A 24,051-nucleotide genomic window follows, 5' to 3' on the forward strand; every position below is an offset into this window, starting at 1 on the left:
CACCTGGGAAGCCCAACACAGTTGCAGCAGACGGTAAATTTAGCAGAAAGGCCATGAACAAGGGTTATGTCAGCCCGAGGGGAGGATTTAATGATAACCAAGCAAGACACGTATTAATAATTGATATATATCTTTTTATTATGCACAGATAAAGGATTTAAAACTGTGGTTATCAAAACTATACATCTAAGCATGTTCACAAATTTGTTGACACATTGAACACAGAAAAAGAGTACAACAGGGGTGCTCAAACTGGCCACAGGGATTTTCAGGGCACTCTTTTTACCCTCATAGATGAAAAACAGCAACAAAATCAGGCTCATTCAGGAAAAACCAGAAGAGAGAAGTATTGTATTTGGAAACTGATAATAGTCCTTTTTAGAAAAACATCTGTTGGTTTCATGAACAACCCCCAGCTAAAACAAACAGGAAAAACAAATCACACGCACGAGTCACCCAACAAAATGTGCTCTGTTAACACAATCAGCAGTACAACCATCACTCAAACCATGAGGTAGTTACAGTACAAAAGACCGGCACGCAGGTGCGCACCCCCACACACACTCACAACCACGCCCACTACAGAACACACACAGGAAACGGGTTTACAATCTCATTACAGACAAGGAAAAGATCTTTTGTTTTGTTTAGAAAATGCTATAGAAACAGCTTTGACAGAAGGAATCGACTTTTCAAATACAGAGTAATGGCTGGTACACACCACATGGTGAAAAGCTGTAGGGTATTACACAGACAATCTGCCTTGGAATTTAGAGCATTTCAACAATAGCTTTAGCATATAACAAACAAAACAAAGTGGCCTCTGCGGATGAAGGGTGTAACCTGCAGCAGTAACAAAAGAGTTTTCAGATAGAGAAATTTAACTGGAATATAAAAACTGTTTTAAAGAAACTTACAGGACGTGTTATAAAGTAGAGCTTATACTTTGTATTCATTAAAACTGTGAAGTATGAAGCAATTGGAAATGCTATAACAGGAAGCTAGGGAGAAAACACAGTATTTTTTAAAGGTTCACTTTTTAGAAACATTTCAGAAATACTTAATGACATTCACTCTCCAATAACACAGGATCAGGTTTCATCAACATGAATTTCTTGATCTGAATAATACTTCTGGATAGTAAGACCCAAATACATAAAGGTTGACTTCTCTTTTAAAATCTCTTGGTTTACATCCATAAATTTGTAAATTAATTTTAAATTATTTATAAAATCATTGGCAATGCAGCATCTCTCTCAAAAATATACATTTGAATATATTACAAAAGGTTTTAAACCCTGTCCATCTAAGAATTGAATCTTTTAATACCTCTTAATAGTTAATTTTCTTTTTAACAGGATGGATAGGGATTTTTAAAAAGCAAAGAACTGATCAAAAGAATTCACAGTAACTGAAATTAAACATTTCATATGGAGTAACTTAAATTTATCTAAAACACTTAAATATATCTTTATACACAGATTTTTGTAGTAAAATATAGCTATAAGTGACTTAAAGACTCTAGTCTTCTTTGAAGACATCTTTAAACTTTTTTATACATAGAATATGCTAAAACAATACATTCTGCTGAAGGTTAGGCAAAGCGCATTATTTTCAAACACAGGTAGCGTAATCTAAGTCCTCCATGCTGATACCTTTATGTTAAAAATATAGTTAACTGAAGGCAAAATTTTTTTTCTAATCTATCTTTATTTGTAGAGATCTGCAAAATTATCAGTGTAGATAGCCTGGAAATCTTAGCCCTCAATCTGTTTTGGTTAAAATCATCTTGATTGAATGTTTATAACTATGAAATCAATCGGAGCAGGACTCTATGGTGGGGTAACAATGACTGTCAATCTCCACCTATTTGCCTTGTAGACACTGCCTTCCAGTCTCAGGCAACACCAACATTTCCTACTTAAGGCTCTATTCACAGAGAACCAGGCACAGCTTCCTTATTTTAAGAGCATTTAGATTTGCTTGTGAGTATTTTAGATGTAGAATCTAGCCTGTTCTATTTGTAGAGTTCTGAGTTGTTTGGGAGAATTCTGGTAAAACAATAATATTTACTGGTAATCAAGTAATCTTCAGTAGTAAGTGATTTGGCATGGATGCTTTCCTCTGGCATTGTTTTTTCGTGTGTGTGTGTGTGTGTGTGTGTGTGTGTTTTAACATAGAGGTATCAGTTGAGCTTATTTTAGCTGCAAAGTGGCATATTATTGATACTCCATTTTAATAAAATTTACCTCAAATTCTTTTTGAGTTTGGTGATATATTTAAGGCAAGAAAACTAAAGCATCCAAATGAGTGCCTTTTTCCAAATCTCATCACTTTCTTGGCAGAATTGGTGACCCTGTTCAGATAACCAACAGAAAACCAAAAGAATCTGCCATACGTTTGCAACTTATAAGAGCTTGGTGCTTACGAAAGAATCTTTTTAAAAGGCTGACATGTTTTGCATGGAATCACTAATTCTCCCAAAAATATTTAAGAATAAACAACTCTGAAGGTGTAGGACATTTTCTAAATGGGAGTGAATTTTCTCTTCAACTGAAAAAACAAAAGTGCCAAATGACATATAATATACATGCGCTGGTATATATATCACTGTGCAAATTCCTCCTCAGCTTTTAGAAGAGAATTTTGCCCCTGTTTACACATTAATTTAGTAGAGCACAGTGTCATAAATGAGCAGGAATCTGCAGTCCCAGATTCTGGCCATTTTCAATTTCTATATGCTTATAAAGAAATACAAACTTTGCGTTAAGACATTTTTGCAGTTGGTGTGTGAGCGTGGGGAGGAGGAAGCTGATAAGGAATTCAGCACTGGTTTTGGCCCAGGGCACAAGAAGGAATGTTGCCTTGAGGTGTGTCAGGGTGCAGTCCACGAGGGCAGCACCCATCAAGCTGAAACAGCGGTCCCACAAGTGTGGCAGCAAGGTGAGAAGTGTGCATCCTGAAGGTGCAAATTAGACATGGAGGAACACACTTAGAAAGTCCTGAAGCATTTCTTTTGTTTTACATCTTGGTTCGGTTAGAAAATAATCTTTGGCCACATCTCTTCACTGGCTCTACTATCTGGTTATTCCTTTTACCAACTCCTTGTATCTGGGTAAAAGGCAGGGCTTCAACTTATGGATGTTCTTACCTGGACAAAGCAGCATTTAAAAAACTGGCATGTGTTTCACATTGAAAACCCCTAAGCCTGTGAGGGGCTGGTGGAGAAGGCCACCACCTTAGCTTTCTCACATGAATCTAGTGTGTTACAGAAGTCCAGGGGCCCCAATTATGTCAGCCCTGAGTGGGGGGTGAACACAACAGGTGACGGTTATACTGAAATTCACTCTTTACAAGGGAACCGCAATTGAGCCTTCTGAGCCTGGAATCTGGACACAGGTGTGGGCCCCCAGGCCTGCCCTCGATGGCGGGCGGGGCAGGCTAGGCCGTGCTGCTGCTGGAGCAGGGTGTGCTCTGCGTGCTGCCAATGCTGTGGGCTGCGCTGCTGTTCTCTGAAGCTGGCGGGGATGTGGGCACTTGCTGCCTTCCTGCTGTCTCTCCTGCAGTCAGTACAGAAAAGGACAGACGCATGTTACATGTGTGCATTTCTGAAAAGACCATTTCATCTGGGGCTCTTCTCAACCATGGGCAGAAGCAGCTAGATCAGAAGGCCTCCCATCACGATGCTGTTTCTGCTTGTTGCCGTTTTGTTTCGTTTTTAAAGCCCCTTGCACAGGGAAAAAGGAATGTTTTCAAGGTGATTGACAGACAGTTAATAGGGGCAAAGACCCCCTAATAGTTGAGGATGAATGCACAGGATTTCAGTGCCTACAACCTTTGAAGAAACCACCATCATCTGTGCTGTGTGGTCCAAATGACCAGCACCTGTATTCAGAGAACATCTCCTCTCATAAAGGTATCAGAGGGTTTGGAGAACCAGACCTTTAAACTGTAATGAGATCACCTTGGCAATATGGAGGCCTTTTTCTGAATACACCTGGTCAAAATAGGGGTGGTGATGCCAAGGTTTCGCCCTAGCTGTAGCAGAGAGTGCTTTGTGACGAGCACAGGACCCACACCTGAGAAATGGAGGTGGGAGGACCTGGTGCTCAGAAAAACCTTTTGAAGAAGGGGTTTAGCTGTTGCACAAGGGACTGCAGTTGCCAGGAACACCCCCTCCATCCTGAGGTTTGCAGCCTGAGTATCTCCTCACACATCAAGTACCCTACTTTTCATCACACACCCCACTGCATTTTAGCTAAGCCCATTCCTTGCGCCAAGTGTGCAGGACTGTGGGGAGGAAGGAGACCTTGGGTCACACACATGGTTTGCATTTAACACAGCAAAGAGCTCTAGAGCTATCTTTTCTTCAACAAAATTGGCCTGAGAGCAGCCCTCAAAAAAATGGCTCTAGGTAGGGAAAAGCAATCAAGGCTCTCCGATGACAAACACAGCATTTTCTTTAAAAAATCAAAGCATAAACTTCATAAATTTCTGGTCAGTGGTCTCCCCGCTCCAATGTGGGAAACCCCAGAGGGCCAGGTCTGTTTATGAGTGAGCCTCCTCTTTCCTGTCGGCCTGAAATACACAGCTCTCTGCTGGAGATAAGCAACCCTCTGGCCTCTTCGTTAAAACAAAACACATCAGCAAAGGCTCTGCCCTCCAAGCACAGGAACTCGGCCCTTTACTCCTCAAAAACCTCTGCCAAAACAGCAGTTCCACAAAACAGAGAAGCAGCTTGTGTGGTACAGCTTTCCCTGTCACCCATTTAGGAACCACCCAGTGACACACATTCAGGCTTCAACCTCTGGGTCTTCACACGCTTGTTGCATATTTGGCCCATGCTGTATTTCCTCTGATTATCTATTCTTCTGGGATTGGAGGGATGGAGAGGGGATTCTGGGTCAATATTTCTCAGAGGCAGAGTAACACTGTATTTTCATTCTTCTTTTTTGGGGGCAATCTATATTTTGGACCCTTTCCAGGGCTGCCCTCTACCCTTCATGTGTGCATTTAATTAAAGGCATGGACGTTTGCCTCAATGACAGTGACTTTCTGCCAGAAATCCACTTTCCCCAGAGTGGGAACTTTCTTTCTAAAAGGAAATTAAATCTGTTAGCTATTCTGAATTCTTATGTCTATCAAAAAAAAAAAAAAAAGCCCCAAACCTCTAGAGACTAGAACAACTCGTGATCGACTTGAAAAATTCAGCCCCCTGCCAACCCACATGTGGATCCACACCCATTCTCATTGTTATCAATTAGCAGGACTAATGTGACTGTGGTGAAGGACAGTTTAAAAATACCTCTTCCCCATTTAAATAAAGGATATATCAGAAAAGCAGGAGGTAAGTCAACACACCACCCTCCCCACTTTGGCTCACCTGGGCTTCGTTTGTTTGGCCTGATAGTGGCTAAATCAGCAAGAAGGCCTTGGCTTGTCCTACTGACAGTGAACAAGTCTGTCTCATCCCAAATGCGACATGTGCACGATTAGTCACATTCAGGAAAAGTGCCAGTACTACGCCCTGCCCAGGAAGTCTGAATATTTGCTTTCCGAAGTCTATTTGCCAAATATAATTTGTTGCCATGTCAGTTTATTTTAATCATTACCCATTAAAAAGGTCTTTCAACTTCCAGAGTTTTGGAAACTCTTGTGCTGCTGATACAAAACACTGTCCAAAATGAAACCCCAAGCAAAACAAAACAAAGAAGTCCCCTATACTCAAGATTGCAGGATCCATTTCACCAGGGTGGACAAGTCAACTTAACCAAATAATCCCCTGGCTTTGAGCCAACAGTGTGCCAAGGAGAATCTTTGTCTGAGATCTGCTTGGAAATGTTGAAAACATCCTCTTTAGACTATCCCTTCTAGCCCTGGGTCTATTTTCACATGTAAGATGTGAGAGTTCTCATTATAACCAAGTTGTTAAAAAAAAAAAAAACTTTTACCTTTTCAGAAATCAAGAAAAGTTTTCTCACTGTCAGATGCAAGTGGCATTACAGAAAAATTCACTATGACAAACAAAAGTTTAACATGCAGATGTTTCTGCTTAAAAAGCCAGCAGAGTCCCTTAGGTTTTCTGAGATGTGTCCTTTGGTTTTCTGCTCTCTAGCACAGTGACCTCTGATGTCTTGAAGCACTGACTTTCTTCAGAATATCCCTTGGGTGACAAATATAACCAGCCTCCTTCTGGAGAAGATGGGCAGTGAGGACCGCAGGGTTATGCAGAGCAGGCCCACTTAGCGAATGCAAGTTCAAGCAAGGCCCCTCGACCATGGATTTCAAACTTGGCCATCAAAAGAAATGTGCTTAGTCTTCATGCTTTGCTCCTAAAATCTCAAACCACGAAAGAAGAGACCCTTGGGAAGGAGAGTGAGTAGGGAAAAGACGCATCTGGCACATGTTGTCCTCAGGAAAAGGGTGTGTTACAAGGGTTCATCCCACTCAGCTCACATATTAGGCTGGGGCTAAGCCTCGATATTGCCAGAGATGCCCTTAGAAACAGAAAGAAACATATTTTAAGGGATAACTTGTTTCCTTTCTTCAGTTTAACATGGAGCTGTTCAGATCTGATTTCCGGCCACTTTTCGGCAGTTCACAACTGGATTCTTATCCCTGTTTTTTAGCATGGCAGGTCCTAGGGGAGAAACTTTAAGATGTGAATAACTTGGAGAAACTCTATGGGGAAACAAGAATAGAAGAATTTTAAAGAAAAGTGAGAGGAATCTCGATTATTTAGCCCAAAGCAGATAGTTTGCAAATACTGGCCATAGAGAATTATTACCGAGAGGAGCAGACAGGTGTTCTTTATCTCCCTGGAGGGCAGAACATGAGGAAATGAGTTTAAACGGCAGTGATAGAGATTTGGGTCACACAGAAGGGAACTTGCTCATTATGAGGATTGGCTAGTTACAGTGGGAATTTGTGGAATTTCTTTCTTGGGAGATATTTAAGCATTGGATTGAAGACCGTGTGCCTGGGGGTGACTCATACTCAACATTACTTGATGCTGCAGAGAAAACAAAGATATTTCCCTCTTAGGCCTATGTGTTGGTTGCAATTTTGTACCAGTTGTCTCAATCTCTTGATATCCTAATTGTAACTATTTCACAGACTCAAGTAAGGACAGTCTCTGATGCTGGGAGGGATTGGGGGCAGGAAGAGAAGGGGATGACAGAGGATGAGATGGCTGGATGGCATCACCGACTCGATAAATGTGAGTCTGAGTGAACTCTGGGAGTTGGTGATGGACAAGGAGGCCTGGCGTGCTGCAATTCATGGGGTCGCAAAGAGTCGGACACGACTGAGCGACTGAACTGAACTGAAGGACAGTGAATTAGATCAACCTTTAGAGAAGCTTTCCATCACTATTCACCATTTTCAAAAATTGCCCCTCCTCACTTTTCAAGCTAAAAGACTTTCCTTGTGCAAGCAAAACTTTACAGGAGGGGTGCATTAGATGTTGTTGTAAGTTATGGAGAAAGGGAGAAATGTTCCAAGGAAGGAAGCAAAATCTTTCAAAATATTCTGCTTCCCACTTTCTTTCAGTATTACTGCAATGTGACCAGCCTGTTCCACACTTGCACTTTGGTTTTCCATGGGCATCTTATTTGAACTCAACCTGAGCACTTGGGTGAAGAGAGTGGATCCTACCTTCTTTCCAGTCATACGAGGGTTTCCACCTATTCCACCTGCATCTTTCTGATCCCTGTAACTTAGCCTCTTGCCTCCAACTTGAGTCACACTTTTGCTCATCTTGCTGCTTCTGAATTACATTTGGAAGCATGGAGAAACTTCAGACTTCTAGAAATATCTGAAGCTTCCAGAGACACTCCTAATTAAAAGACATGATTCAGGCGGACCTGGGTATGTGCTTGACTTCTGCTTTAAGAATACACAGTGTATTCAACTAAGATTTATTGAACAGAAGCCTGTTAAACAGAAGTTTACTCTCTGAAGAGAATGAAACTAGGGTTCTGGGAATGACCAACACCAGCACAAGAGGGAAGAGAAACACAATGACAGAGGAGAACAAAATTAAGGCCTACATGTTGAATGTTGTGACCCCCAGAATGTTGACAGCCTGATCTATAACCTCCAAGAAGGAAATAGGAAAACCTGTTTCACAGAAAACATGATGAACTCAAGAGGAAAGATCCAAAGATGTGATATCAGGAGTTTCTCAGTAAAAGGCCCAGCTAGACCACCCTAAGTAAAGTTCAAAATCAATATGTTCCACCCACAAGCTCAGAACTTCCCTATTCTTAAATAATTCTATATTAATATTCTTAGAGAGATAAGATATTGTACCCATAAGACAAGAGTAGGACATGTTTCTTTAATTCATGGGAAAAACTTCTTGGAATTAACAAACTTGAAGGCAATATTAAAAATGCAATAAGAAACTGAAAGATAAAAATAAAGAAATCTCCTAGAAAAGAAAGGAAAAATATGGAAAACAGAAAAGGAGAATTACAGCACAATTCAAGAAGTTCAACTTTCAAATAAGATTTCTAGAAAGAGAGAACAGAAAAAAACATGGGCAAGAAAAAATAAATCTAAAAAAATCTCAACAACAAAGGACATAGTTTCTAGACTGAAAGGCCTCAATTAATGCCCAGCATAATGAATGAAAATACACCTACATCAAGCACTATCATTGTAAAGTTTCTTCCAGAAAGGAAAAAAAACATATTAGAAATCTGAATGACTTTGAATTTCCCAAAAGCAATTTCAGAGCTAAAAGTCAGTGAGGTGTGCTTTCAAAATTCTGAAGAAAAAAACACTTGAAGTCTAAAATTCTATACCGTGGCAAACTATCTGTTAGTGCTTATATAAAATGAGGATATTTTCAGACATGCAAATGATATTTTCACACATGTGAAAAACATTTCTCTCTTATGTTCCCTTTAAACGCAGGAGGAGGAAGACACAGGATCCATGACACAGGACATCTACAACTCAAAAGTATTGAGGAAAATGAGTCAGTCGAATACCTGATGTTTGAACGTGTATGTGTAAAAGGAGATTGAGACAACTGGAAGAGTCAACAGATGAATTCATGGTGATGGTTTAGTTGCTAAGTCGTATTACCAGTATAATTCTATTTGGAGGATGATTTCAGCCTTTAAACCATGTACATGTTGTGATAAAGCTAAAAAGTTTACTGAATAAATGCTTTTGCTCCTCTCCTCAAAAAACAAAACAAAACATAATATTGCACAGAACTTCTGGGACCTTCATGAGTCAGTTTAGGGACACTGACCTTGTTAGGTTCCCAGGAGCATGAAGATTCTGTGACTCCATTCCAGGACCATTTCTACCCTCACTGCCCCACCTCTCTGCACTATCTTAGTGGAGAATGTAAGTTTTAGGAATGGGGTTTTCCAAACAGTGAATATAGCTTTTGGAAGTATCCATTATCATACCGAAAGCTGTCATATGATAAAAGCAGGGAAGCAGATTTTTTTGACTAACATGCATTCCATGTATGTAAGTAGATCTCCACAGTTCAAACCTAAGGCTTGGTTCTGTGCTCTGTGCTGCAGACAGAGTGGAAAGCACAAAGGGAAATATCTAAACTGAGGACTATTTTAGCTACAGAGGCAGATGTTGCCTGAACCCCCAAATATACCATATAAGGTCTGAGTTCCACAGCTTAGGTTATTGCGGAAATTGAATGGACTGAGTCAGTGTTTGTATAGACACCTCTTTCCACTGGCCACCGCATTATGATCTTTTCATCTCAATTTGCTGCTGGCTGATCCAGGTAATAAACGGAGAGGGTTCTCAATAGGAAACTACCACTTGGTCCTGCAGTAAGTCTTTCTTTCTTGCATCTTGCTGGTATTCCTTAGGAGTGGTCTTTAAAGTGAACCAGAGGCTACAGCTTTTAATAAAAAGTCATTTCAAGCTGTGATGCTAACAGGTTTAGAATCCAAATGACTAGAGTTTAAAGTCCAAGTGTCTATAAAGCCTTTCAGCTTCCAAATGAGCCTAATTTATTTTGCTGGAAACCATCACAGGAAGGGCTTTGGGTTTTTGTTTTTAAATCTACTTATAACAACACATCTCAGAATTTAATGAGCAGCAATGCATGTCATAAAGCCAGGTTTTGCTCTCTCCCAGGTTTGTCAGTGTATCTGTGGACAAGAGTTCGGGGTTATCAGAGGGAATTCAGTGGGGTTTGTTCCCACAGTGACACCATTTGGTTGCCCTTTTTTGCTTTGAGCTGGCTTCCTGGCCCTCCTGGCCTGAGATCAGATTTCAGAGTTTGGGAGTGTAGCTCTATTACCAAGGCCAGTCATGATCAGCAGGTATGTGGTAAGCATCTGTGGGTGACTACCTTGTAGAAATCTTCAGGGCTACAGAGTCTTCTTGGAGTACTTTCAAGTTCATTCCTAATATATACAGCATAAGCTGCCAAGAACTCTAGAACTTTACAGCCATGCAGGAGAATGGGGAAAGCTGCAAAGAACTGTGAGTCTGAGATTTGGATGTGGTAGTACTCCTGTAACAGAATTATTCACTCAAAGAGGCTCCTCTGCTAAACACTGTCCCTTCCCATGCTTGTGTAAGCTGTTCATGAAGAACAACATTCCTAAATGGATTCACAGATGTCCATATATCCTCAGTCTAACACTTAACAGACTTATTTCCTTTCGCTCACATGAAACAGACAGTCGACCCTTGGACAATGTGGGGCTTAATCTGCATATAACTGATAGTCTGCCTTCTGCATCCCAAATTCTTCTGCATCTGCAGATTCTACCAACCATGGACCATGACAGCAGTATTCACTCTTTAAAAATAATCGCATTTAACCCACACTGTTTAAGAGTAACTGGCTTCACTCAAAAGGTTGGTGATTAGAAACAAAATCTAAGGACTTAGAGCCTTATTGTTAAACTCCTAAAATTTGCTTTGGACTGTGTGACTTTCCTATGCTTGGCACCTTAGGGTTCATTCTGCTCCTTCTGCCATAATTTAAAATAACTCAGAGAATGCAGTATTTGAAGGGAAGATTTTGATGAGGATTAAGATATGACTTCTCAAAACACCCTTCCATACTTCTCTTTCCTTGAAAGCAGTCATTGCTTCAGCTTGGCCAGTTAGACAGCCCAAGGGTAAGGCCAAAGATCATGGCCTGCACTGGTTCAATGGAAAATAAATGAAACTCACAGAAAGTCTGTGCCTGCCACTATCTGACTGATCAATTCAGCACCTTATCCAGGTTCACAGTGTAAATAAGCATATGAAAACAGACAATACCAACTAGCTTGCTAGACATGTCTCAAAATGCATCTTTCCTTCCCATATTTACAAGGAACCTAAGAAAGAAGTTATGAAACAGCAATCCATTTGTTCCTTCCTCTTGCACTACAGACACCCCAAGCCTGGCTTGCATTGTGTCTTGGGGTCAGAACAAGTTTTCTTTCTGTTCAGACCAGAATGTTTCTACCTTGGGACTGGAGGGTAAAGGGCAGGAAGGAAGGCACATGATAATTTTTAGGGGTGGAAGAACGTAACTCGAAAACAAACTGCTTTTTTTGACTATTTCTATTTACAATTCATGAAAAAAACTTTAAAATTTTAAATAACTTTCAAGAAAAGAAAAGAGAATTCAGTGTTTATCCAAGAAGAGATAGTATGGGTTTAAAAAAGGTTGAGAAATTCTGGTTTAAGCCATTGATTAGGGCCTCTGGTGGACAGTGCTCAGCATCTTAGCAGATGTGGTAATAAAATCTTGGCTTCCTCGCTTACTTCCTGTCCATTTATATGTCTATTCTGAAGTTCTCAACTTTGGGTGAATGGTTTATATTTCCAGTTTGTCTACATTAACTTTCTTTAATTAAGTCCTAACCACAAAATAGTTTTATTAGAAGCTAAATTTCAGCAACATCTCAAATACAATTAACGTAGTTTAAACACTCCTTTTCTACAACTGCTTAAAACAAATTATAGTTTTGCAAAACCCAGTTCATGCCAAATACGTAAATGTGAAAATGGTGGGAATGAACTTTCTCTCTCTTACATTCATTATTTCATCCATTCATCCGTGCAGAGAAACACCAAATGCCTTTAGTGTGCGAGGCACACAGGATGTGCACCAACTGCCAGGCAACAGTCACACTCACCTGTGTGAGAATAGATGTACCACAAGGCCCCCGTCAGCAGTGCTCCAATCACAAATGCTGCGAACGCAATGCCCATCACGGTTAGGGTGTCCAGACCATGGAAAATCTCTATAATGATAAGAAACCAATGCATACTTTGAGTGAATCAGCATCACATGCTACAATTTTATATTTGTTTCACAAGTATCATCAGAAAGGCTGAGAACCAACTAACAAACTCTGAGGATAAAAAGTGGATTCTAACAAAATACACTATATTTGTAACTTGCAAATATTTTCTCAAAAGAAAAATGAAATTCTCAGATTTCCAAGATACTTTCAGTTTGCAATTTACTTTGAGCATCAAACTTACTAAAAAGTCAGATTTGTCAACTCTGTAAAACTTTAGGCCTGTTGGTCATTGCCTCAGTCTGAGGATATACTATTTGAACAGTAAAGGGGCTTGAAAGTCAAAGCTCAAGACACTTGGGAAAATAAGGTAAACTTCCATGATCAAAATCTGGCTTCTTATTCATTAAACATTGAGACCCTTCACAAAATACAATGAGACACTACACAGAAACCACAAGCCAAACACTTTACAAACATACTTCCACGAACATTTAAAACATGAAAGATAACAGGAAGGAAAATGGTGAGAAGGAGAAAACGTAGAACATAACTTTCACTGATCTCACATTTCAACCCTCCATCTCAATAATTACCTATTGTGTCATTTAACACAACCTACTTTTTAACACTTTTCCAACCTGACCTTTCTGAGGGGACTAGAAATACTCCTCAGCGGGGAGTGATGTCAATTTTATGGTCAGCAAAACATATAAATAGAATCAATTTGGCAAAGATTTTTACATTTGAAATTAATTCCAGGCCATAGATACAGAACATTTCCTTTCGTTTAAGAGAATTACCTTCTTTGAGTCATTTATAAAAAGTAAAGATCAGTTTCTAAGAGAGAGAGGTTTTCAGCGGAATAAAATTTCTAAAGTTTCTCTTAAAAAAAAATAAAAATAAAGTACAGGATCTCTCCGTTACTTCAGTACTGTTTCTATGCTCCTCTCCAGTCAGAAGTGACTCCAGCTGATCTCTATGTAAATTTAATCACTTTGCCTTTCAACTCACTTCAGTGTAAGATACCTGTGTAGATAAATATGACCTGGAGCAGCCCCAGCACTCAAAAGGGCTCAGGAAAAGTATGACATTGTGGAGAAGATTCAAAAGATCCAAATTCCCAAGTTCTGGTTCCTACTCCTCTAGCCATGTGCTCCTTAGTGTTCATTCAACTTCTAAAAACGGGACAGCACTATCTTATCTTCTGAAGGCAGGAGGTAAACAAAAGGAGTTTGCAAAGGGGCTGGGGATCCCCTAGGAGGAATAAGAACTGGGAAGGACATTATGAAGGTTAGGACAAACCAAGCCATCAACCTAACCTAATTTAATTTAGTCTGTAGGACAGATATTAAAAGATGTCTTTTCATGCCTACAGATGAAAAGTAGGGCATGATAAAAAGTTTTGAGTGAAAATACACCAAAGTTCTAAAGACAGAGGTGTCATTTACAAGAATCAGACTAGGGGAGTATAGGAGAATGTGTCCATCTGCGTCTCTTTCTGGATTCATAATACTGTTCCATGATATTGTTAAAATAAATATTCTTAATGGAACGGTTTATAAAGTATTTAGCATAAAGAAACTCTCCAGGCTAATTCCTATGTATACGTGATGGAATTAGCCATGGAGACTAAATCTGGAATGTCTTAAGGAGGAAAAAAAAGTAAAGCTTCTCCCCACAGGCAACATTATCTAGATGAGTTTTGGGTGCACAGCCAGAAAGCCCAGGCTCTAGTCCTGCCTCAGTGCCAATTATAACTGTGGGGAAGTCACTGAAACGCTTCTGGGTCAGAGTTTTCTTCTGTATAAGCAGATAATTTTCAACGTATCATTTTGTAGCAGTTGGTCTCTCTCTGTCTTCCAAGTGTTCTCAACACCCCTTGGACTAGTGACTGCCTTAATGGTATAGCAACTAGTTCCTTCAGCACTGCCTCTCTGAGCAGGAAGATACAGTTGATGATACAAAAAGCAAACCACTCCCATAGCTATATGTTAAGTCTTTCAGATCACAGCCACTAAAGGTAAATGATGAATTTCTCCAAAATTAAGAAGCTACTACATTCCATTAAGGTGATGCATACCAATGGGTCAACATTGGTTGCATATTTAAAAATGGCAACAGTAGAGAGGAAAAAAGAAAGGAGAATACAGGAAGGGGAAGAGAAAGTACGAGAAAAAAGGGGTAAGGGAGAATGAGAGCAGAAGTCTCCTTATCAAAACTCAGGGTCTGGCAAATGCTCCATAACCAACTCATTCTTATAAAAGCCCAGGAGGCTTTATTTCAAAACAGTTGCATAAAGACTTACGTGGAGTAATTGGAATCGGTTCCTTAATACTTGGACCTGTTTCTGAAACAAAAACATAAATCACGATGCATTCTACAGAGAAACCAGGTTCTAAGCAAGAGGTTATCAAAATCTCAGAAGAGGCTGACATTCTTCTATTTGTGAATACTTATTTTGTGAAAAGTCTGTCAATTATTCTATTTAGATATCAAGACTGTAACATGGATTACTCAGAAATTTTAAGCCCTGTACTTCGTTAATGATCAATTGTATACTTTCTCTAACCTGAAAAAAAACTGAAAGCAAACACCTAAACTTAAGAAATTTGAGTCTGATAATTCATGCGTGTGTGTGTGTGTGTGTGTGTGTGTGCGTGCGTGCGCACGCACACGTGTATATACCTTTCTCTTTACGGTAAAGTGTCTGTCTACAATGCGGGAGACCTGGGTTCAATCCCTGGGTCGGGAAGATCCTCTGGAGAAGGAAATGGCAATCCACTCCAGTACTATTGCCTGGAAAATCCCATGGACAGAGGAGCTTGGTAAGCTACAGTCCATGGGGTCACAGAGAGTCGGACACGACTGAGCGACTTCACTTTCACTTTCTTTATTTACAAAAGGATGCAGTATCTCTAAGTATCATGTTTCTCCAGTGTATTTAATATTATTCCACTTTCAAAAAGTCTTCTAACACATACACAGACTGTAAAAGCATCTTTATTCCTCCTCCTGACAGTGTCGTCCTATAGTCCAGCTCCTCTTCATGCATGTGCATTATTACAAAGCTTCTCTAACTGGTCTCCTGGTCTCCACTACTGCACCCAACCCAAATGTTTCCTCCCCAATATGTGCCCCCAGAATGACTTTTGCAGAGTTCAGGGCTGATTATATTATTGCCCTGATTAAACCATTCAATGGTTTCCCTTCATTTACGGGAAAAAAGTCCAAACTCTCGAGCATGGCATGGAGTGATCTGCCTTCCTCTCCCCACCTCTCTCCAGCCTCCTTTACTAATGGTTCCTCAGCCATGCTGGGCTCCTCGAAGTTAAGCTCCCCCACTTCTCCAGGCGGTTCCATGTCATCACAAGTTGCAAGCCATTCCCTCAAGTACCCTCCCCACATGACCTGCTCTGCTGGCATTTTCAGGGGAGGCGTTCTCTGACTATTTCACAGCCCCATACCCACCCCAGTGGGGCAAATCTCTCCCACTTTTGCTCATCCTCTTCCTCTTTTGCTCATCCTCTTCCTCTTTTGTCATAAAGGTGCCACATCACATCTGAATTCTCTTAATCTTTTCCACCTCCAGGGCAGAGCCTGGATCTTATTCATCTGCAGACCCTCAGGGCTCGGCCGGGAATAGAAGAGCCTTTACCAGAAAGCTTAGTGAAGGTCAGTTAGAATGTTGCTGTACTTTTTGATTCATCAGGCTTCCCTGATGGTTCAGACGGTAAAGAATCCGCCTGCAGTGCAGAAGACTTGTTTTTGATCCCTAGGTAGGGAAGATCCTCTGGAGGAGGGAATGGCAACCCACTCCAGTATTCTTGCCTGGAGAATTCCATGGACAGAGGAGCCTGGCAGGCTGCAGTCCATGGAGTCGCAAAGAGTTGGACACGACTGAAGCGACTTAGCATGTACACAATTTTGTAAACAGAGGCAACAGAGGAATTTTGGAATAAGACTGTTTGAAAATGCTTATACGCTTTGACATTTCTATAATGCCTTCATGTTCAGAGAGTGCTATAGAGCCTGATCTCATTTGAGGTTTCAACCAGCCCCATAAAGGAGGCAGAAACAGAATTCTTATCACTATCTTACAAAAAAGCAGCCTGAAATTCTTTATCATGTGACCAGCCCAAGGTCACAGCTGGAAAGCATCAGGGTAGGGGCTGACCCAGGATTCCACATTCTGCCTAGCAGGCTAAATGACTGGTGAGTGTGGCTGCGCCCTGAGCTAGAGAAGCACTGATTAAGCAGCTGCTTGTGCACAGCTGTGTGCTCTTCTCAACAGTGAGAGTATCATTGGCCACAGGGCAGCATATCACAGTCCACCACTTATTTTTGTACAAGTGAACTAAAGATGAATTTTATATTTGTAAATCATTGAAAAAAAACCAAAATATTTCATGACATGTGAAAATTGTACACAGTACAAATCTATTCGTAAAGATGTATTTGAACATAACGAGGCTCATTCATTTATATACTGTCCACGGCCACTCTTAGGCTGCAACAGCAGTTAAGTAGTTGAGGCAGGGACTCCATAAGCCACAAACTGGACATAGTCACCATCTGGCTCTTTATAGAAAAAGTGTGTTAAGTCCTGGCACACAGACTCTACCCCTGTTCTCGAGAGTTTAAAAGTAAACATGTTTAGTGCCTCTCCTCATCTCCATTTTTATTCAATAAAAAAGGAACACACACCTTGTTCTGGAAGCCAAAGTAAAGCAAAAAAACAATTGTGAAAAATTGACCAAAACAAGCAGCATTTGAGTTGATGTTTATAAAAATAGAGCAGCTAGACAGGACTGTTAAATTCTCAGGATTAACCATCTCAGCTGGTTGATTACATCCGTGAAGCATGGAGTATCACAGTCTAGCTCTAGGGGGAGGGATGCTATAGGATGAAACAAAGTCACTACAACTGAAGGGCACCCCCTGGAGTTGTGCAGCATAGTGTCCCTGGGATTAGGATATATGAGAAAGTTATACTTAAAATAAAATTACTAAGAAAACTAAAATAATTGTGTATTTTTAAGAAAATGTATTTCAGTGTGCAGAACACATACCAACTACACAAGGCACATAAGAGCCTGTCTCCTGGGAGGTTGGCCCCACCAGCCTTATTGGCAGCAGTGAAGCAACAACAATGATGCCTCCACATTTGTACACTGTATAGTGTTTTACAGTCGACAAAAAAGCCTTCACTTATATTTTCTCATTTTAAATTCCCAAGAGTCCTATGAAGTAGGGGCATCTAACCACAAAATTCTCCTATTTGTAAAAAGTAGTGGTTTGATACGGGGAACTAAGTCCAAAAGCATTTAAATGTCTCTATAGGGTTCATCATGCAAGAAATATACACACTTCTGGGAAGAGTTCCATCCAATCAACCACCCATGGTTAAGTTAAACTTTGTCACTCAGAATCCCCAAAAGGTTTCAAATAATGATTCTCCCTTAAGGAGACCTCGTATGTGAGAATGTAGGTTTTACAGTAAAGCCTGTGTGATAGATGACACTGTTTGAAAATTCTTAATGGATTTACATTATTACCTAATCCTCTTACCCTACCCCAAATATGGGCCTTCTCACACAGCTAAGCACAAACAGTTGTTGCTCATTTCCCCAGAGGTGAAGTTCCTCCATGCTTTCTGTGCATAAACAATAACAAGCACAGGCTACAGAACCAAGGTTCAAGGATTTTATCCTCTTACTTTTGTGTTCCAAAATTCCCAATAAACTCTGACTATAACTAAAATAGTTTGATCTCCACTGGAACCCTATAATTGAGTTGGCATGCTGAAAGGAAAAGACAAAACAATATTTACTTTTGGTTTAAGGGTACGATTGCAAGAAAGGAATCCTAGCCATTGCTGTAAAGAGAAATTTTAACAATAAAGATTTCTGTACAGAAAGAACAAACTATAATCAACATTCTGACTTAAATCTTTTCATGTACTCTGAGCAAACTTTGGTCTGCCTCTAGAACCAAAACTTCCCTCCTCAGATTGTTTACTCATGGTTTTCATAAAAAAGATATTTCTCGGGTTATGCATGAGTAACTGACCACAACTTCTGTCCTCCCACTTTCAATTCAGTTCTCCTAAACATGGCAGGACTGGGCAGGCCCATAGGGAAATGAGGTGTCTAACTGGTACCCACATCTATTAGTATTTGGCACAGAGAGATGGATGGGGAGATAAAGAAGCTTGTGCAGGCCACCGAAGATACAGTTTTTACTAACTTAACCACACTGTAAATTAATCCCTTCTCTGGCTTCTTTCAATATTTATGACATTCACTGTAATTGCCTTCTCACTTATCTGTATCCTTCTACTAGATCAGTGGTTCTCACCCGGGAGTGATTTCTGCCCACTAGGCTCTCCAGGGGACATTTGGAAACATCCAGACACATTTTGGGTTGTCACGACTGGTGGTAGAAGGGTTTGTTAAGGATATCCAGTATGCAGAGGCCAGGGGTGCTGCGTAACATTCCACAATTCACAGGTCAACACCCCACAGCAAAGAGTTATCCAGCCCAAAACATCAGTAGTGCATTAGATTGTATCTTCATATTTATTTTAAGCTATAATTAAAGTAGGGAAAGTGTTAGTCACTCAGTCGGGTGTGGCTCTTTTTGACCCCTCACCTGCCAGGCTTCTCTGTCCATGAAATTCTCCAGGCAAGAATACTGGAATGGGTAGCCATTCCTTTCTCCATGCATTAGATTGTAAAGGCATCAAACATAGGAAAGTGTGTATATTATATGCCAAGCATATGGTAGATCCTCAATAAACGTTTTTGGAATAAATAACCATAAATATGTGGCTCAGCTGGTAAAGAATCCACCTGCAATGCGGGAGACCTAGGTTTGATCCCTGGGTTGGGAAGATCCCCTGGAGAAGGGAAAGGCTACCACTTCAGTATTATGGCCTGGAGAATTCCATGGACTGTACAGTCCATGAGACTGCAAAGAGTCAAACACGACTGAGCAACTTTCATAAAAAATCATATATATTTTATTATTGCATACAAGCCCTAGCAACTTAACCTCCATGCTGCTTTCAGAGTACTCTTCCTAAATGATCTGATGGTCGGTTCTCTACTCAAGATCTTTTGATGGATCTCAGACTTTAGAGGTGCATACTGAAATATTTGTGAATCAAATGAAATGTCTGGGTTTCCTTCTAAACAATCCATAGACAGGAAGTAATAAAACAAAATTGGCTATGAATTGGTAATTGTGGAAACCAGATGAATAGTTTATAGAAGTTCATGCTACTATTTCTTGTTTTTGTTTAGATTTGAAACTTTTGAAACTATAAGGTTTTCAAAATGTGAAGCATACTGAATAAATAAAAAAAAAGAACCTATGATACCTCTCCCTTACTGAATAGAGACTGAATGTCTTGATCCGCTAACTAAGCACTTCTACCATCTTTCTCCTCGGCTTCCCCTCATCTTTACCTCTGCCTGAGGACAAAACCTGGCTGGTGCTTTAAAGTATTTTTGTTCTGGAAAAATCAAAAGTGTTCCAAAAAGCAACGCCTCTCTTGGATTAATTTCCAACCGACATTCACAACTTGCCCTTTCACTCCCCTCTAATCCCCTCAGAAAGCCTAGTTTGGCTAAGATGTTAAGAGGAAGGAAAGGAAATTAACATTTACTGAGTACCCATGATATGTCAGGTGCTGTCCTGAGCATACTTTAAAAAGTTATGTGGTGGAAATATGGAGAAAATTCAGTATTTTAAACACTTAACTTGCTAAGAATTATAGATTGTACATAAAGCATGGCAAATTTGGGGATGTTCATTTGTGCCCATTTTCTCCCCATATATATATATATGCCCTAAACTTCAGAGAAATGATTACTTTTCCCTTTCACCATTAAAAACAAGAATCATCGCTGATGTGGTGTAATCATTTTTATTATGTAAGCCCAAGTGTTCTCAAATGCTGTAAAAAGCAGTCACAGCATCCAAAGCAAACAGCACTAACATGCCTATATTTCAAGATATTTCAGAAAATATGGTAGGATGGCACCACCTCAACTATTTTAATTGTTTTGCCATAAATCGTAATATGCATAAACTATTCACGTTTCCTGGGCTTTTCTTTGAGTTACAATTCAAAGTCACAGAACTTATCCTAAACTTTAAGACTCTTAAATAGTTTACGTGTTTCCTAATACCTTAACCCTTTGGTGGAACAGACTTTTGTCCCTAAAACTCTTCACCTTCTTTTCATTTCATAATTATTAGAGCATTTGGGTGCTAACCTGCATATACCAATGTGATATGGCATGAACTGGGGAAGAGGCCAGGAAGAGGCATATGAAAGGACAGATGACTGTGTTGCTTGCAGATTTTATTAAAAACTAGAGTCAACCTAAAGGAAATCAGTCCTGAATATTCATTAGAAGGACTGATGCTGAAGCTGAAACTTCAATATTTGTGAATCAATTTGGTCATCTGCTGCGAAGAACTGACTCATTGGAAAAGACCCTGATGCTGGGAATGATTAAAGGCGGGAGGAGAAGGGGATGGCAGAGGATGAGATGGCTGGATGGCATCACCAGCTCAATGGACATGAGGTTGAATAAGCTCCAGGAATTAGTGATGGACAGGGAGGCCTGGTGTGCTGCAGTCCATGGGCTTGCAAAGAGTCAGACACGACTGAGCGACTCAACTGATCTGAACTGAGAATCAACCTCCACCTAGGATAAGGCATAAAGATTTAAGAGCACAGGCTCAAAGTTCCTTGATTTGAATCCCAGACCCACCATTTATTTATGTGATGTGATCTTGGCCAAGTTACTTACCCTTACTCTATAACAGATTTGCCTCACAGAGGGGCCACATGGATTAAATACTATTACCCACAAAAAACATTTAGCATGAAGCCTTGCATAAAGTAAATGCTCAATAAATGTCAGATCAACATTATTATCATCTCCATCTTCATCATGACTGCTAGCATCATCATTATTGAAAATTTAAGCAAAACAATTCTAATCCCAGAGTTGGTTCCCAAGGGACTGAGAGATCAAAGGTGGCAAAGATGTGCTGTGAAACTCAGGAAAGTTCCATTAATAACAGTGTCTCCCCTAGCACAAAAGCAACAGTGGCCCAGAGGAAGGACTCAGAATTACTTATTTAGTTTTGATGGCCCATTCTGCTTGCCCAGAGAAGAAAGAAACATCACCTGAAATGTGCCCTTGCTACCTGGCAGTGGTAGCCACAGAGCAGCTCTCTGGCTGACTGTGAAGTAGACAACCTCTATCTGCTGCCCCAGAAAACCCAAGCGTTGAGAAATAAGATGGACCAAATGGCCAGGGAGAGCTGGAACTTCGGCCAGGTCTCCAAAGAGGATCCATGTAGTAAAAGGACAGTAAACTGTCCAACTGGGAAATTTTTACCCCCAAAATTATTCCCAACAAGAGATCTGCCCACTTCCAGAGATACTGTATGTGCTAAGTTGCTTTAGTTGTGTCCAACTCTCTGCAACCGCACAGGCTGTAGCCCTCCAGGTTTCTCTGTCCATGGGATTCTCCAGGCAAGAATACTGGAGTGGTTTTGCCACGCCCCCACCCAGGTGATCTTCCTGACCCAGGGATCAAACCTATGTCTCCTGTCTTGGCAGGCGGGTTCTTTACCACTAGCACCACCTGGGAAGCCCACAGATAACTGGGGTATTTGTTATCTTAATACAGTAACACATAAGGCTGTCTGGCAGGAAGAACACTCATGATCCTGTTATTTTTTAAAGAATCCAATACTATCAGGCAAATAGTCATATTCCTCTTATAAATGATTATTCCAATTCCCTGAGAGGTAGGAGAGCACAGATTCCAATGGCCTGCACTGAGGAGAAATGCCTCTAGAGTCAAAGGAAAATAACATAAAAGATGAGTGGAGTCACTCAAAAAGGCTAAAAATTGCCAGGAAACCTACCCCATTCAGTGTAAAGTTAGAAAGAGCATTTGCATACAGCCCCTGGGAAGCCAGCCTACAGCCTAACCTTCTCAATTTGTTTAACAAACCTAGGCAATAAACTTTCTTCACCGCATGCTTCTCCACTAAAACCTAGTCTCAATTAGCAAATCTCATGAAATCGCTTTGATATTTGGTAAAACTTTCCTCTTGAACTTTTATGTAAAGAAAACTGAACTTTCAGGATAATTATACACCAAGTTTAAATAAAGGTAATTACCTAATTTATAAGAGAAATTACTTACAAAAATACCACCAGACTTAAAGAATGAATGAATGAATTACTGGAAGTTATACTGCTGCAATATTAATGCCTAATTATTGTCTGGCACAAGAAAAAGCAAGCTGCTGCCTTCAATTACCGGCAGAATTACCTCTCTCAAAATAGGTAAGAGTAACAGATGGAGTATGGGGTGGCTGTTGCTGCTGTTACACCACTTTAACAGTACAAAACAGAGCCAGCTGTTGCCCGATTATGATACGCTTTGCAACACAATTAATTTATTCTTATTTCTTTTCCCTTGGACCCAATAAACAAGGAACTACTTGGGCAATCCATTTATAGAAAGACTGCAGCTATTATAACTGCTTCAAATGACTAAAAATTAATGAATAAGGTTAAACAACAACAAAAACATTGATGAGGAACCAATAAACATCTAATACATACATCTCCCACCAACTTGAGGATGGCTGGGAAATGAATGAAAAATTGTTTGCCTCTTCAAACAGTACAGCTGAGTAGTATGGCTGAGAAGCCCTCTGGGAATCATCTGGTCCAAGGCCCTCTTTCTCCAGATAAAGAAAATGAAACCCAAGGACCTAAGAGAAGAACTCCAGAGTCCCACAGCCAGCTAGCAGGGAAAGTCTAGAGCTGTGCATAAAATTCTAAAAATGAAACAATAAAAACATATCTGAACAGTGGTTTTCAATGTTTTTCTGCTGTGACACCAAAGACAGATGGTGTTCACATACATGTACCCTCCCCAAAGGCATCTGTGATCCCTGACAAAGCACTCTAATAGCTTGTAGCCAGCACAGCCTTTACCAGTAGGTCAAAGAAAGATGGGCTGTGGACTGCGTGCAATTCCAGAAGGAACTCTAACCCTCTCCTGCATGCTCGAGGAAGCGTATCTGCAGGCAGGGCAAGTGACATCATGACAGACGACCGAGACTTTGCTCTAATATTTAAAGAGGAAGTCATTGGCAAAGGTATCATTCATGCACAGCAGCAGGAGAACCAACTAAACAAAAGACTCCGTGGGCACAGAATTCTTTTCTAAAGCTACTAAATGGTGGTTAATTTATCTTTCAAATAAAACTGGGCTTTGATTTACAGTATTGCAGCTTCTTTATGAGTAGCACACAGGCCACTGTTCTCTGACCGAGCCTCCGCAGAACACACCTTTAAATGGTACTTCGTGGTGGATAACAGCGAGGGGCCTGGTGAACGTCTTCTTATTCTGCATCATGGCCCAGATCATTGAGGCATCCAGTGAGGTGCAGGCTTCATCAGGAAGCACACACTGCAGAGAGGAGAACAGAGTCAGGGGGGTCATTCAGAAGGGCCAGCATGATCGTCCTGTGGCCCCTTAGACAGCTCACAGCTATTTACCCCAGAAAAACAGGATGCCAGGATGGTTTTCAAAGAACCACCAATAATCTGAGAGCTATGAGAGCAGGCTCAGTATATTCTCAGCTGCACTTGAAGATGCAAACATTGCTGGATGGATTCCCACAAAACAACTGGAGGTTTTAGTGTTATTTAGTCTGAAAAATAAAGTAACTATATGACAAATATTGG

At 40.5% G+C, this 24,051-nt stretch overlaps 1 protein-coding gene across 2 annotated transcripts in view; it reads right to left on the reverse strand.

Moving 5' to 3' along the window:
* Positions 1–113: 113 nt before the first annotated feature.
* TGFBR3 (transforming growth factor beta receptor 3) overlaps positions 114–24,051 on the reverse strand; it is a 199,785-nt gene continuing 175,847 nt past the window's right edge. Inside the window, exons 14-17 of one of the 2 annotated variants that reach the window (XM_069597758.1) lie at positions 23,653–23,773; positions 14,557–14,592; positions 12,141–12,248; positions 114–3,560 (exon numbers count right to left, since the gene is read on the reverse strand). In XM_069597758.1, the coding sequence (XP_069453859.1) occupies positions 3,442–3,560; positions 12,141–12,248; positions 14,557–14,592; positions 23,653–23,773 (384 nt within the window). In that variant the 3' untranslated portion in view covers positions 114–3,441. Of the gene's footprint in view, positions 3,561–12,140; positions 12,249–14,556; positions 14,599–23,652; positions 23,774–24,051 lie in introns of both variants that reach the window. The other variant, XM_069597749.1, reaches the window with a different exon arrangement.

Source organism: Ovis canadensis, chromosome 1 (assembly GCF_042477335.2).
Source record: "Ovis canadensis isolate MfBH-ARS-UI-01 breed Bighorn chromosome 1, ARS-UI_OviCan_v2, whole genome shotgun sequence".
Lineage (NCBI taxonomy): Eukaryota > Metazoa > Chordata > Mammalia > Artiodactyla > Bovidae > Ovis > Ovis canadensis.